Source organism: Grampus griseus, assembly GCF_964374135.1.
Source record: "Grampus griseus genome assembly, chromosome: 2".
Lineage (NCBI taxonomy): Eukaryota > Metazoa > Chordata > Mammalia > Artiodactyla > Delphinidae > Grampus > Grampus griseus.
The window spans coordinates 85,153,203-85,168,394 of record NC_139018.1 but is presented as its reverse complement, the minus strand read 5'-3'; the positions used below and the strand labels follow the sequence as shown (position 1 = coordinate 85,168,394).

General features: G+C 36.4%; 1 protein-coding gene across 5 annotated transcripts in view; it reads right to left on the bottom strand.

Annotated features, from left to right (window-relative positions):
- MGA (MAX dimerization protein MGA) overlaps positions 1-15,192 on the bottom strand; it is a 160,498-nt gene that overhangs the window by 51,958 nt on the left and 93,348 nt on the right. For 4 of the 5 annotated variants that reach the window (XM_082649674.1, XM_082649676.1, XM_082649675.1 and 1 more), the window contains 6 exons: positions 11,262-12,210; positions 10,131-10,209; positions 9,917-10,012; positions 2,709-2,840; positions 2,388-2,492; positions 341-1,002 (listed from right to left, as the gene is read on the bottom strand). In XM_082649674.1, coding sequence (XP_082505800.1) covers positions 341-1,002; positions 2,388-2,492; positions 2,709-2,840; positions 9,917-10,012; positions 10,131-10,209; positions 11,262-12,210 — 2,023 coding nt within the window. Of the gene's footprint in view, positions 1-340; positions 1,003-2,387; positions 2,493-2,708; positions 2,841-9,644; positions 9,765-9,916; positions 10,013-10,130; positions 10,210-11,261; positions 12,211-15,192 lie in introns of those variants that run through there. The other variant, XM_082649677.1, reaches the window with a different exon arrangement.

Genomic DNA, 15,192 nt, shown 5'->3' with positions numbered 1-15,192 from the left:
TCTAAGCAGAGTTTTTAAAGCTGTTTTAACAAAACCAGTAAATGTACTTGACCACATGCTGGAGAATGAAATTAGGAAAGTTCAGAATGGCCAGCTGCCTTTACACAGGGGAGGGACAATTCAAAAGCACAATTGTACAGTCTCCCTCTGCTGGCAGAAGGAATCTACACATGGTGTCTAGTTGATAAAGAAGAACAAACGTGGAAGACATTTCCTTAGTTGTCACTAAGGTAACTAAAAGCCCCATCCTCCTGCCAAAAAGCCCCATTCCCATTTCTCCTGACTACCTAATTCTCTCCAGCCAAGACTAATATGCTTCTGGAAAACAACAGATACTTACTTGAGCCGTAAGCAGAGTTGTTAAGGATACATCTGCTCGCTCTTCAGTGATATAGGTCCTTGGTTTTCCTTCCCAAAGTGCACAGTCTTCCAGATCCATTAGCTTCACTTGAGATTTAGACAATCCTGGAGGGCGAGTTCCCTGTTGCTGCTGCTGCTGCTGTTGGTGTGCCTGCCGCAAACTAATCTGCTTTGGAAATGTATTTTCATCTAAAGTTGGCACAACCAAGTTATTCACCCGATTTTCTGAGATGGTGGTTGAAGAATTCTTGGTAACCTTATCTCCTGGAATAGTATGACTATGTTTCTGCTTTGGTGAAACAGGGTATGGTAAAATGGATTTATAAGATGATTTAGTTCGGCCACTGAAAGGTGCCTGTTTGTTTTGAGACTTTGCCTTTCGAGAGACAGAGGGTACAGAATGAGGCTTCAAAGAGTAAGAGGTAGAAGGGGAAATGGTAGATTGCTTCTTCAGTACACTATCAAGTGTTCGAACATAGCTGGTACTCTTGGTGGGAAGCTGGTATACCACAGGAGATGTGGGAGCATTAGAAGAGAAACCCATGCTTGTTTCCATCAGCTTGCCTTCATTTTCCAAGTACTCATCCAGCTTATCACTGCAGAAAGCAGAACGGTTTTTCAACGAACCTTCTGAATTTCCACCTAGAAATAAAGAGACACAGATACTTAAATCCAGGACAAATCTTTATATATATATAAAAATATACTTTAAAAGGCCAGGAGCAGGGGCTTCCCTGGTGGTGCAGTGGTTAAGAATCCGCCTGCCAGTGCAGGGGACATGGGTTTGATCCCTGTTCCGGGAAGATCCCACATGTCACGGAGCAACTAAGCCCATGCGCCACAACTACTGAGCCTGTGCTCTAGAGCCCACGAGCCACAACTACTGAGCCCACGTGCCACAGCTACTGAAGCCCGCGCGTCTAGACGCCATGCTCTGCAACAAGAGAAGCCACCACAATGAGAAGCCCGCGCACCAGAACGAAGAGCAGCCCCCGCTCCCTGCAACTACAGAAAGCCTGCGTGCAGCAACGAAGACCCAACGCAGCCAAAAATTAATTAATTAAATTTAAAAAAGAAAAGGCCAGGAGCATTAATTTATAAGCTACTAAATCTTCCAAACTATCCCTCCTCGGAAGTAAGGAAAAATATAAAGCCAAGTAAAGACACTGAATGTCATATACTAATTATATTAAAGTCCATCATCTAAAATTATCTTATTATATATATTTAACATTAATTTTGCAAAGTGCTAACAATAGTAATAATTAACACTAAGAGTCGACAACCTCTTAGGACCTTAGTATAGAGATGAGACATAAGTAAAAACATAAACGCAAAAAATATACTTAAATTTGACTTCAACAGAACACCAAGAGGTTACTTAAGGGATTGCAATACCTGAATTCTGACACAAAACACAAGGGAAGAGGATAAGGCACCAAAAGAGGAGTATAAAATTTAGTTTTTATGGAACAAGAAAAAGAAAGTTTAGTAGAAAGACAAGCATTACACTATGATAACACTACGAAGATTCAAAGATGAGAAAAACTATATTGGACAAATGGTAAATTTATCTGGCTAGAGTGTAACTGCAAACAAGTGTAATGGGAAAGGAAAAGCACTAAGAAAGGAGACCAATAAGCATACAGTCAAAATTTAGATTTTAGATTAGATTTAGAAGTTTATTTTGAAGTACTACAATGCTATTGGGAATCACCATACAGCTCTGAAGTACACAGTTCTGAAATAATGCTTGAGAATGATGCTTTTTATAACTGTAGGAACCAAAAGGAAGTGCACTTTGAAAAGGCTGCAAGGATTATTTAAGCCTGATATGGTTAGTGACTGAACCCCAGGATGGGGACTATGGGACACAGAAAATGAACAAAAACAGCCAAGACAATTATTTTCAGTATATTTTAAAGCATGGAAAGGAGATAAAGAAAAACAACCAAGGCTTACTTTTAATAAAAGTCTTTGGCCACATGTTTCAGAATGTATTTATAAATTTTTAAAAAGCTGATTACCTTCATTCCTAGATGCAGAAGCACTATGAAACTTTCCCCTCCATCCCTTGATCTTGGTGAAGTCATTAGTCTTCCCTGTCCTAGAAACAAAGGGAAATCCAGCATCTATAAAAGAAAAAGTAAAAAAGATGATCAAAATTCTAGCAAGCCAATATTTAATATCTAATTAGCCACTAAAATTTCATCTAAAATGTATAAATCATCATTAAGACTCATCACTAGATAAAACATCTACATTAGAGTACCCTATATGTCTGTAACAATGGTAGCATTTTATTTTTATCACAAATTTGTTTGACTTTACAAACGCTACGCACTCACCAGGTGAGGCAGGGTTGGTTCCTGTAAGGTTCCAGAAAGGAAAGCTAGTGGCTGGAGCCAAAGGTAGCTGTACTCCCAAGTATTTAAGATCAATACTCATTGCTGGATCCACTGAATTCAATTTTAAGCCAACTACAAGAAAAAAGGACCACAAATCATTTTTTTTTTTTTAATCTTTGGTTGGGGGGTGGGGTGGGGTGAGATAGGGGGATAATAGAGATCAAGAAAAAGTGGAGAACAGAAATGATGAAATAAAAATTGGAAGTGACAGATTTTAAGGTGGCCTCATGATCCTCACCTCCTGGGTATTACGTATTTGCATATTCCTCCCCTTCCCTTCTTGAGTGTGGGTGAGACCTGTGATTTGCTTCTGATGGAATGTAGCAAAAGGGGCAGGATGTACATACATGATTATGTGTATGTGATAATATAGGAGTAAGTATATCACCCATCCTGCTAGAGCTACAAGAATATAAATTCTGCCAACAATCTGAGGGAAACTGGAAGCAGATCCCTCCCCAGTCAAGCCTTTGATGAGGAACCAGGTCTGACATCTTGATTGCAGCCTTGTGAGACCCTAAGAAGAGGACCCAGTTAAGCCATGCCCAAACACCTGACCCATAGAACTTTGAGGCAGTAAATGTGTTGTTTTAAGGTACTAAGTTTGTGGTAATTTGTTAAGCAACAATAGATAACTAATACATAAACATAGCAGAATTCAGATCTTTTGTACTTTAACGCTTTGTAGCCGAGAGATTTCCTAGGACCTCTAATACAAACTTGCCATAGTCTGTGCTTCTGGCCTAATTAAGGCTACTAATTCTTTAGTTATTATTACTGATATTTATGGTTAATGGAGCCTATAAATACTGTGGCTTATTTGTAAGTTAAGAGGCAATCTTTTGCGAAAACATATATTTTACGTATCTTTTTTTTTTTTTTGGTTAACATTTTACATCTAAGATTTGTCTATGGTGACACATTTATCTCTGCATGATTTATTTTCACTGTTGTACACTATTCCAGATTATGAATTACTCCAATTTATAAAACATTCTCCTCTTGGTGAGAATTGTTTCCTATTTTAAACTATTACAAACAATGCTGCAGTATAACTGTACATCTTGTACAAGAATGTACATCACACACATGAACATGTATGAAAGCTTCTCTAGTGCATTGAGCTTTTCCTTATGGCATTTACCCAAGAGCGGAATTGCTATGTAATGGGATATGTTCATCTTCAATTTACTGGATACTGTGTTTGACATATATGTGGCTGCCCAAAATATTCTGAGAACCTTTCCTATAGCTATTACTTTTCCACATTATAACCCCCACCTCTTCAAGGAAGAGGTGTTAAAACACAGATGCAGCCATAAAAGGCTTCAATTTAGAAGAGAGCACCATGAGGAAAGGAATACTGTGCAGAATTGTATTAATGAGAGTGACAGTGTTTGGCCAAGTTAAGAACTTTTAGAGGTAAGAGTAACCAACATCCTAGCTGTAGTATACTGTGTTCAGTGTCCATATTGAAAATGGTGGTAAATGCCCAATGTTGTGAGATTGCTGGTATGAGCTCTTGGGGAATGTAATTTGGGCATTTTTCCTTTTCTCTGCCTCTCTGTAAGTCATCTGATATTCTTTAATAAATTCGTATTCTATTTCACCTATAGAGTGTATTCTCATGTTTGTGATTAAGAATTCTAACTGACACACCTAGTTATTCTGAATCCTTATGTAATGGCATATAAGAAAACAATGATTACATAACAAACTGGGATAAACATGAGGCTGCTTATGGCTGGAGGCAACCAGTTCTACGGTTATTAATTTCCCTTGGTCTTGCCTGGCCACTCTGAGGAGATCAGTGTCTCAAGAGCATACCTGTCACACAATCATGGATAACCACACGCAACACTGCTCTAGTTGGGAAGCTGTTCACTAGATTGCCAAATTACTCTCCATTTATACTCCCTTCAATAGTGTAAGAGTTCTTGTTGATCCACATCCTCTCCAACATTTTATATCACTGGACTTTTAAAACTGTCCCAATCTTACTGGTATAAATTTATATCCTATTGTTCTTAAATTTGCATTTTTTCTGTTACCAGTGACAATCTTCTAATTTGGATTTCCTTGTTTGTGAATTACTGGCTTCATATTATTGAGCAAGAAAGTATTTAACTTAAATTTTAACAAAACTGAAACCAAAAGGAATTCAAAGCATCAACTACCGTAGTAATAACTACTAAAAGTCATAGGTACAGGTTTCCAATAAAAAGCTTACATAGTACTGGTTTCCTAAAAGATGAAGACACTAGGCAGGTTACAAGCCACAAGTTCTTAAGGCTAATTTGTATATCCTCCACATAAATTAGTTTGTAATTCTAGTTCTTTAAAATAAATATTTTATCATGTTTATTTTAATCACATGTGATTAAAATTAACATCAATAAAATATTATTTCCTCATGTTTCAATCAACTGGGGAGAAAATAATATGAGTCAAAACAAGTGGTTTCTAATCTTGTCTTTGGGCTAAACTTCTCTTAGCTTCTGCTTCCTCATCAGTGAAATAATACCAATCCAAAAAATAATAATATCAATCCACCACACTGAGTTTCATGTTTTAAGAAGTAACCGTGCCTTCTCTTTGAAATGCTCTGTCATATAGATGATGATAGAGATAAAAGACATTTCCCAGACCTCAAGGAGCTTTTGTGTTATGTTTTCCCAACTGATTCATTAGTAGTTACAATAGGATAAAATACTGTAAGAGGTAAAACAAATGATACTTGAAAAGCCCAAGGCAATCTGGTAAAACTTTACAGAGAGTGTAATTCTTAAATTAGAATAAGTAGGAATTAACTAGGAAAGGCAGAGAGGGAGAGTAGAGTGAAACCAGAAAGCAAAATATTGCAGAAATGCAAGTGAAACAGAATCCTAAACAAAGGATAAACTGAGATACTGTAGTGCCTTGAAAAGAGAAAAGTACTCTATTATTATTATAGACAAAAACTGCCAGAACAGCTGCCTACAGAGAAAGAAGGAATTAAGTCGTTAAAAGTGTACCCATACAGCCAAATAGGTAGACAATCAAATTTAGAGACTGTTTCCCCTACATATCTTCTTGTCTGCATTTACTTATACTTTGAACTGCCACCTTCCCCCAAAAGTGATACCAAGTGATCCTAAAAACATCAACAAAAAGACCAAATTTATTTTAAATATACTTACAATTTTTTAAAGCCCTAAAAGTTGAGAGGTCAATGGCACATGGACACTGCTCAAAGTAATTCCCAATTTAGCTTACCTGCACATCTTGAAATGTTTGCCCTTCAAGAAAATCCTTCCCTGAATAATAGATATTTGAGACTCAGACTCAGTCGGTTTCATATGAATGATAATAACTTTATCTTGCAAAAATAAGATAGTTATATAATTCTTAGCACATCCCCCAAAAAGCATAAAACCCTTTCCACATGGTAGTTTAAACTAATTCATACTTCTGAATGCTTTTGCCTTTTCACCATATTAGGAGCAACTTCTTAAAGAAATATTATCACACCATTAAAAAAAAGACCCATAAAAATAGAAACGAAAACAGATAACCCTCTAGGTTCAGAGCAGAGTCACCTAAGACAATAAACTGTAGCCAAAAATGCCTGCCTCTAGCTAAACCCACTTAAATAGGAGGTATCCACAAAAAAACACTCAGAGGAATGAACACCTATATAACTAGCCAACAATGAACAGAAAAGTAGACATTTATATAAGAAAAACTCCAGCTAACCATTGATTTAACAGTACAGAGTATTTTTTAAGTAACTAAAGAGGCAGAGTGCTCTGGAAATATTATCATAAGGGAATTTAACATTAAAACTGACAGGAGTCCACACTGATATAAATAAATGATTGGATAAAAATGAGGGAGAAAAGAGAATATCTGGTTGCAGAAGAATGCCAAGTAATTTATGCAGATACTCCATCCTCAAGAAAGTGGAGCATAACTTCCCACTCATTAAGTGTGGACTACACAGTGACTTCCAAAGAGTGCAACATAAAAAGTCAGTGACAAATCATGTTGATAATATGTACCCTTGATAAGGTGAGGTGAGAATGGCACTTTACCTCTGTTGTCTTCCTCCTATAAACATATAATCCCAGTCTAACCATGAGAAAAACATCAAACAAATCCCAACTGAGGGACATTCTACACAATACCTGACCAGTACTCCTCAAAATTGTCAAGGTAATTAAAAACAAAACAGTCTGAGAAACTGTCCCAGCCAACAAGATCCTAAGGAGACACAACTACTAAATGTAATGTGATTTCCTAGATGAGATCCTGGAACAAAAAAAATTAACTAAGGGAATTTGAATAAACTAAGGACTATAGTTAATAATAATATATCAATATTAGTTCACTAATTGTAACAAATGTACTGCCCTAATGTTAGATGTTAGTAACAGGAGAAACTGTATGCTGAGTATATGGGAACTCTCTGTACTATGGTCCCAATTTTTCTGCAAATCTAAAACTTATCTAAAACAAAAAATTCACTTAACAATTAACATAGAATTGACTTGGTAGCAATGAAACAGAAAAGCTTTTACAAAAATACCTTTAAAGATCAAAAACATGATAATTTCAGGTTGATGGACTTAGAAAAGAAACGAATTTTGATGTAGCAAAGTATAGGAGAAAAAATATACTGTGGAAAACAAAATTAAGAATCTTATTTTATTTTAGCAACAAAACTATCAACAACAACAATAAGAACATTTTCTCAGGCTTAATCAACATTTCTTCCACAATTTCAAAGCAAGCTGAAAAAGCTTTTCAAGTTTTTCAAGCTTTTTTCATCTCAAAAACGTTTTGGATTTGTAGGTGCTTATTTTATAAAGAATAATGAAATTCTACAGTTGATGGAAAAGCAAAGAAATACGACATTACTGAATTGAAATTTAATAAATTACTTCAAGCATCAGTTTTTAGAAAGGGACCTGGAAGAATATTTTCATTATCTTCAGATACTTGGAGTTGGCACCATCAACTGATGTAGTAACCATCAGTTACTACAAATATTTAGCCAAACTAACTTAATTCTTTTAATATTTTAAGTCTTAAGAAGCAAAGGTTGGGGGATGGGGGAGACACCTGCCAAAGTAAAATAAAGAAAAAAATCCAAACTAGAACTCTACGTCATATATTATGAACAGTGACACATGGATTACAGATTTAACTGTTTAAAAAAGTAAAACTATATAAGAACGTAGTTGGGGCTTCGCTGGTGGCACAGTGGCTGGGAATCTGCCTTCCAATGCAGGGGACGCGGGTTCGTGCCCCGGTCCGGGAAGATCCCACATACCGCGGAGCGGCTGGGCCCGTGGGCCACGGCTGCTGAGCCTGCGCGTCTGGAGCTTGTGCTCCACAGCGTAAGAGGCCACGACGGTGAGAGGCCCGCACAAAAAAAAAAAAGAATGTAGTTGAATTAACTTTAACAATGTGAGGATGAATACAAACTTGAACACCAAATGCATAATCTGTATGGCAGGTGAAAACTGATGCCTCACACACTTTTTTGCCCAAAAAACTGTATCAGCTGACACCACTTAAAACTGAAACACGTTACAAAAAAATACTGACTTTTACCTTTTACAGAACAATAGGAATTTCTGAAAATACTGAGCCTACATTCCCATTTGACAACCCACTGATATGACTGCCCCTTTAGAACAGGAACCTATGCTCCAGCCCACCAGAGTCCAACACCATCCCCAAATTCAGGCTAATTTCACTTTACGTTACCTACTTAGTTTCCATAAGCATTTGACTTTGAACACCCAATACACAAAATGTTACAGATTTGACTAAAATGTCTATAAGGGAAGGAAAAAACTCAAACCTTACCCAAACAGGAAAAAATAAGCAAACAAACCAGAGCAAAAAGACCAGCAGGGAGCACTGAATATATTTAACTCTAGAACTAAGACTATAAAACAAATGGGGGATTAGGTTGAAAGAATGCAATACAAATGTTATAATACTTATATATTATCAGAGTACCTAAGGAAAAAAAGGAGAAGTAGGGGGAGAAAGGACAACTTAACTGATAGAGAAAAGAGAATATTATTTAAATAAAATAGCAGAAGTGAAAGCTTACGATAAATGACAGCAAACATTATTACCAGCAAGACTACTATGATGTGACTGTGATTTTCCATTACAATCCACAGTATCCAGTCCTTATCACTTGGATTGAAATTTGCATACTTTAAGATTACACTGTCACACAGTCCCTCATTAAAGCAAAAGTTCAAGTATTACCATTTAATTTAGAAACTGAATGGTTGTTTTATAAATCAATGTTTTGTTTGTTGGCATACAATGCTTAGACTCTCATGAAAATTGACTAACAGTCAAAAAATAAACTACTCCAAGAAGCACACCTAAAATCAAAGGTATAAGGAAAATAAAAATTGGGGCATGGCTTACAGTCATTCATTTACAGTGCAAATCGGGAAGTCAGTAGTTAACTATGATGGCAGTAAGGATACTAAATTTTGCTATTTTAAAAAAAGGATCAAATGATATGATCAAGGCCAAGATAAACTATGGCAACAAAATAGGTAATCATGAAAATTTTAAATTAAATCGCCAGCAAATATGAAATATATAAAATTTTTACAGCCACACAATGAGACAGATAAGTATTCTTCTCTTTACAGTTAAATATATTACTAAGTATACCAGAAAAAGTAGGCTCTTCCCCTCCAAAAGCAAAACAAAAAACCTTCAAAAACCCCACAGAAACAAAAGCAACCAAAATTTAAAGTAAATAAAACGGGGTTATAAGAAAGAAAAGAGAAAACACCACTTTCTTATCATGATACGTTTTTTAATGCATAATATATTAGCTTCACAACGATAAGACAGTATCTTCAGAGTTTGAAAGGTTTCTCTTAGGATAAAAAAGACCTAGATGTGTTTTTAAGTTAAGGGAAAGAATCATGGACAGAGAAAAGAGAAAAATGCAAGCTGAGAGAGGGGCTGAAAGAAATCAAATCAAGGATGGGGGAAAGGAGGAAAAACAGAAAAAAGAGGGGAAGGAGCAAAGGGAAGAGGAGAGAAGAGAAAGACAGGGGAAGGAGAGAACAGAACAAAATTAAAAATTGGCTTGTATATTTTTTAGAGAATTATACCTTCCTGAAGACCAGGATGTATGACCTGCTTGTGCCGCAAGGCCTTCAAATCTTCTATCAATTCCTTTTCCAACTGGGAAATTCTTGCTCTGCAACCTATTCAGAAAGCAATGATAAAATAAGCTACTATATACTACAGAAGAATACACATTGCATCTTTCACTTCTAGAGCCAAACTCCCAATATATTCCTCTTTTTTACTATTATATAATACCTGGGTCATTTGTGGCTGATGCCTGAAGACTAGAGGATTCTTCTGTTGTTCCATCAACTGCATGAATATCTAGAGCTTCCTATATTAAAAAAAAGAGAAAAAAAAGAAAAGGAAAGAAAAAAAGTAGTTCATATCACTTCTAAAGGTTTAAAAGTAAACTAGGAAGCTTTTTTTTCATTTTGATACTTTTTGCTATTTTCTAAATGTTTTTTCATTTTGATACTTTTCACTTTAATAATGGGGGGCAAAAAATTTAAAGATAATATACTCAGCTAACTGACTTAAAACTGTATTTATCATAACTTGTATATTTATCCAATTTATCATAACTTGTATACTGATTTCTCAGAGCCTGTGTAAAGACAGCTTACTCAGCAATTAACAAGGAGGAAGGAAAAGAACAGGCAGAGAATTCAACCTCTGTGTAGCTAATTTAGAAAGATTAGGCTTCTACAACAATCTAAAAGAAAAAGTCTAGTTGAAGAACTAGAGTAAAATAAACAAGGAAACTATCATTGTGACAGCAGAATTAATAAGACTATTAATTTTTTGTTCTCCAATGGTATTCTGCTATTGCTGATGAAAATCAGTGGATGGAGTATCTCAAAAGAGTTAGTAAACTTTTCATGTGTTTATGCCTTTTCAAAGTCCATAATAATGAAAATTCCACTAAGAGCCAAAGATTTTAAAAATTCCAACTAAACACAACGCAAAAATCGTAATCAAGGGCTTCCCAGGTGGCGCAATGGTTGAGAGTCTGCCTGCCGATGCAGAGGACGCAGGTTCGTGCCCTGGTCCGGGAGGATCCCACATGCCGCGGAGCGGCTGGGCCCATGAGCCATGGCCGCCAAGCCTGCGCGTCCGGAGCCTGTGCTCCGCAACGGGAGAGGCCACACACACAAAAAAACCCAAAAATCGTAATCGAAACAGACATAATTTTTTAAGTCCATTCAAACAAAATACCTTAAGTGATGCCTGTTAACCCAATATTTTGGAGATACTCCCCTCCCGGTGCACACAACCTCGCATAATGGATGCATTCACAGTAACTATATTCTTAGTTATCAGCCAGTATACAGTTCAATGATGATTATTTGACCTTGGAAAGAATGCTGAAAATGACAATCTTACCTTCGATTCAAAGGAAACAAAGAGAACACCATCTACATCTTCCAGATCAGGTTTCACATCTGGAAAGGTACTCCCAGGGCCCATAGGAGTGTTCTTTGTAGAAGTTAAAGATTTTCCTGTGTTTTTAGGTGGCCGCCCTGCCTTAGAGAGTTTCAGTTTTCGTGGCCTTCCTCTTTTCCCAGGGACATTTGGAGGGGCATTCTGATTAGCATTCACAGTCTTGGAGGCCGTTGAAATCTTAAGCATACTTTTCTTTCTGCCCAAATCTTCTTTTCCTAAAAATGAGTCCCCAACTGAACTCTTTGAACCATCAAGTATTTTTTCTGTGTTAATGCTGTCAGATATATCAGGATATTTCCACTGAGGATCTTTAAGTGAGGGATATTTTTGTACCACTCTGAGATCTGGTGAATGTCTTCTAAGACCATTTTCTGATTCCTTGCCTAAGCAGAAGGCAGTCTCATTAGAATTTTCAATGTACGTAGGCAAATAGTCTAATTCTGTCAACGCAGAAGTTCTATCCTTCCGAGATGTGGAAAGCATGTTATCAGGGAGCTCAGAAATCTTCACTGTGCTTTTGGTGACAGCACAGGGCTCCAGATAGACTACTGGCATCTTTCCAGCGTCTAATTTGAACATTTTAGCTTTAGCAACACCTGATGGGCTATTTGGTAGTAGCCATTTAGAAGAAGGATGGTCAGCTTCTAGTTTATCAGCTTTATTGTGCCTCTTCAACTGTTTCTCTAGTATAGGATCATCATCACTGTTTGAGTACACATCTGTTTCCTCATCTGTCTCTTCCTGTTTCACAGTGACCCCTTCTGGGCACTCACCAAGTTCATATTCATAATCGTCTAGAGGCTCTTCTTTAATGACAACATTGAAGTTTTCATTTGGGTTTAATGGTGATGTTACATGGGCGCCATCTTCAAAATTGTTGCCAACAAGACTGGAGAGACAGGGGAGGGAGAGTTAAAAAGGACAGAACTATCCATAAATAACACTCAGGAGGGGAAAGAAAAAAAAAAAGACTGTTGGAAACCAAGTAAAATCACATCAGATTTCAAGAGCCATTCATAAAAAAAAAAAACACTGTATAACAAGGGTCTCAAAAACAGTTTATCAACATCACACTTTTACATATTCTGTCAATTTCTCTTGAAAAATATATAAACTGAAGGGTAAAGTTTTAACAAGTAACTCTCATCACTAAATCAAAAAGCAAGATATGTTATAACATGTTTTCTGCTAATGGTATTCTTCAAATGAACTCAATTTTGAAAATCAGTTTGCACTGATCCAAAATCAGACTCTAGTAATGTACACACTGATCAACAACTGCCAATAAAAACAAACAAATGTCCATTACAATTAAAAATTAAAATAAACATCAGGAAGGGCCTTTCAAACAGCTCACTGATTTTTTTAATTGAGATAAAATTCATGTAACATAAAACATAACGTTTTAACCATTTTAAAATGTACAAGCCAGTAGTTTTTTCATTGTAGTCCCAATGTTGGTGCCAGGTGATTTTTCAAATTTAAAATTGCAAAACCCACTTTCAATGTAAAGAATCCAGCATTAGTTCTTCCAAAATAAAAGGATAGGGTGGATGAAGGCAAGGACATATAACCTGTCTCGACTTAAGTGTTTATAATTCATCAAAAAACAAAACAAACTTTTTAGTTTCTCATTTCTCCCAATTCATAACTGAAAGCACATAAATTATACCAATGTATCTTGAGGACAGGTTAGAACTACTCACTAACCCAGTTAAAGTCACTTTATCTGTAAAACTTTCATTTACCTCAAATATGCAAAAGTAACCATTAAATCGATCTGTATCTACTTGTTCCTTGCAAAACTGACTTAAGATCTTGACCTTACTCAAAAATTCTTCAATGGAGGACTTCCACTTCCAGTTAGAATACAGTAGTTCACAAAGACCATAACTTCTGCCATAACAATGACAAAACACTAGATAAACTTAAAATCCTATTCTTTCTTTAAAGTCACTGAAGACCTCTGGGTACAAGTAAGTTTAAATGAACTGAATTCCAGAGAGGGACCAGCCTTCTCCAAGTGACCACAGATTACTATTGCTTTCAACCCTCAGTGGCATTTACATTGCTTGAAGCACGAGTGAAGAGAGAAAAAAGCTGTTATAGGCAAAGAATCTTTGCGGAAACACAGAGAAACCAAACTATTAATGCCTGAGTATGGGCAGACTAGATCTGGAGGACCTCAAAGAGAAGACAAGTCCTTGCTCCCACCAATTATCCTCCAGGGGACTTTTGCAGAATTTCTAGTGATGCAGAAACTTGGCCTGAAATCAGAAACTTACATTCTCACAGCACTTAGATCCCAAGGCCCTGTCTGAAAGTTCAATCCTACCCTTAAAACTGAGGTGAGCTGAAATTTACAAATCATCTAGACTGAAGGATAGAGAAAAAGGAAAAGCAAAAGAAGTGTCAGAGACCTATGGCACACATCAGATGATTTAACACACTAGCAGTTGCACCTCCCAAAAGGTAAGAGAAAGAAAGGAGAAACATTTGAACAGAAACTGAACAAAAATATTCCAAAAATGAAAGATTTTAATCCACAGATCCAAGAAGCTCAGCAAACACCAAGCAGAAAATCATACCTAGGTACATGAAGACCAGACAGCTGAAAAAAAGATCAAGAGAAAAACCTTATAAGCAAGGAAGAAAAAAAGACACATGAGACTACAGAGAAAACTATGGGAACAGACTAACTACTCATTGGAAACACTGTAAAACAGAAGACAATGAATGACATCCATCATAAAGCATTTAAAGAGTCAACATAATGTTCTAGATCTACCAAAAGAAGCCTTCAAAGCTAAAGACATTTTCAGACATCTGAAAGAATTCATACGTCATAAAAAATACTACCTCCTTAGACTGAAACAAGACAAGGATATTAGTTCTCACCACTTTTACTTACAGTAATTATACTAGAGGATCTGCCAAGGATATCAGGCAATAAAAAGAAATAAAAGACATCCAGATTGAAAAGAAGTAAAAATAAAAATCTCCATTTGTAGATGACATGATCTTGTATACAGTTGGCCCCCAGTTCTGAGGGAGACTGGTTCCAGAACTCCCCAGAGATACTAAACTCTGTGGATACAGAACTGAAAATCCTAAGAAATCCACTAAAAAAACTATTGGAATAAATGAGTTTGGCAAGACTGCAGGATCCAAGATCAACACACAGCAAAATAACTGTAATTCTGCAAACTAGGAACAAACGTCAAAAATGAAATTCAGAAGACAACTCTATTTACAACAGCATCAACAAGAATAAAACACTTAACATACGGTAGATAGCTAGTGGGAAGCAGCCGCATAGCACAGGGAGATCAGCTCAGTGCTTTGTGACCGCCTGAAGGGGTGGGATAGGGAGGGTGGGAGGGAGGGAGATGCAAGAGGGAAGAGATATGGGAACATATTTATATGTATAACTGATTCACTTTGTTATAAAGCAGAAACTAACACACCATTGTAAAGCAATTATACTCAAATAAAGATGTAAAAAAAAAAAAAACTTAACTGAACCAAAAAACTGTAAGGCTTTTACACAGAAAATTATACAACTGTTGGAAAAAAATTAAAGCCAACCTAAAATAAAAAGAAAAAAAAGGGTAAATATTCCGCAGTTTCATACTAGAAGGCTTAATATAGGTGAGACAGCAATACTCCCCAAAAGTGATCTGCAGAGTCAACACAATCCCCAACAACGCCCCACCTGGGATTTTTGTAAAAATTGAGAAGCTGATCGTACAATTCATATAGAAATGCAAGGGACCCTAAAATAACTCAAAGTATCTTGAAAAATAGAAACAAATGGGGACTCATACTTCCCAATTTCAAAACTTACTACAAAGCTACAGTAATCAGCATA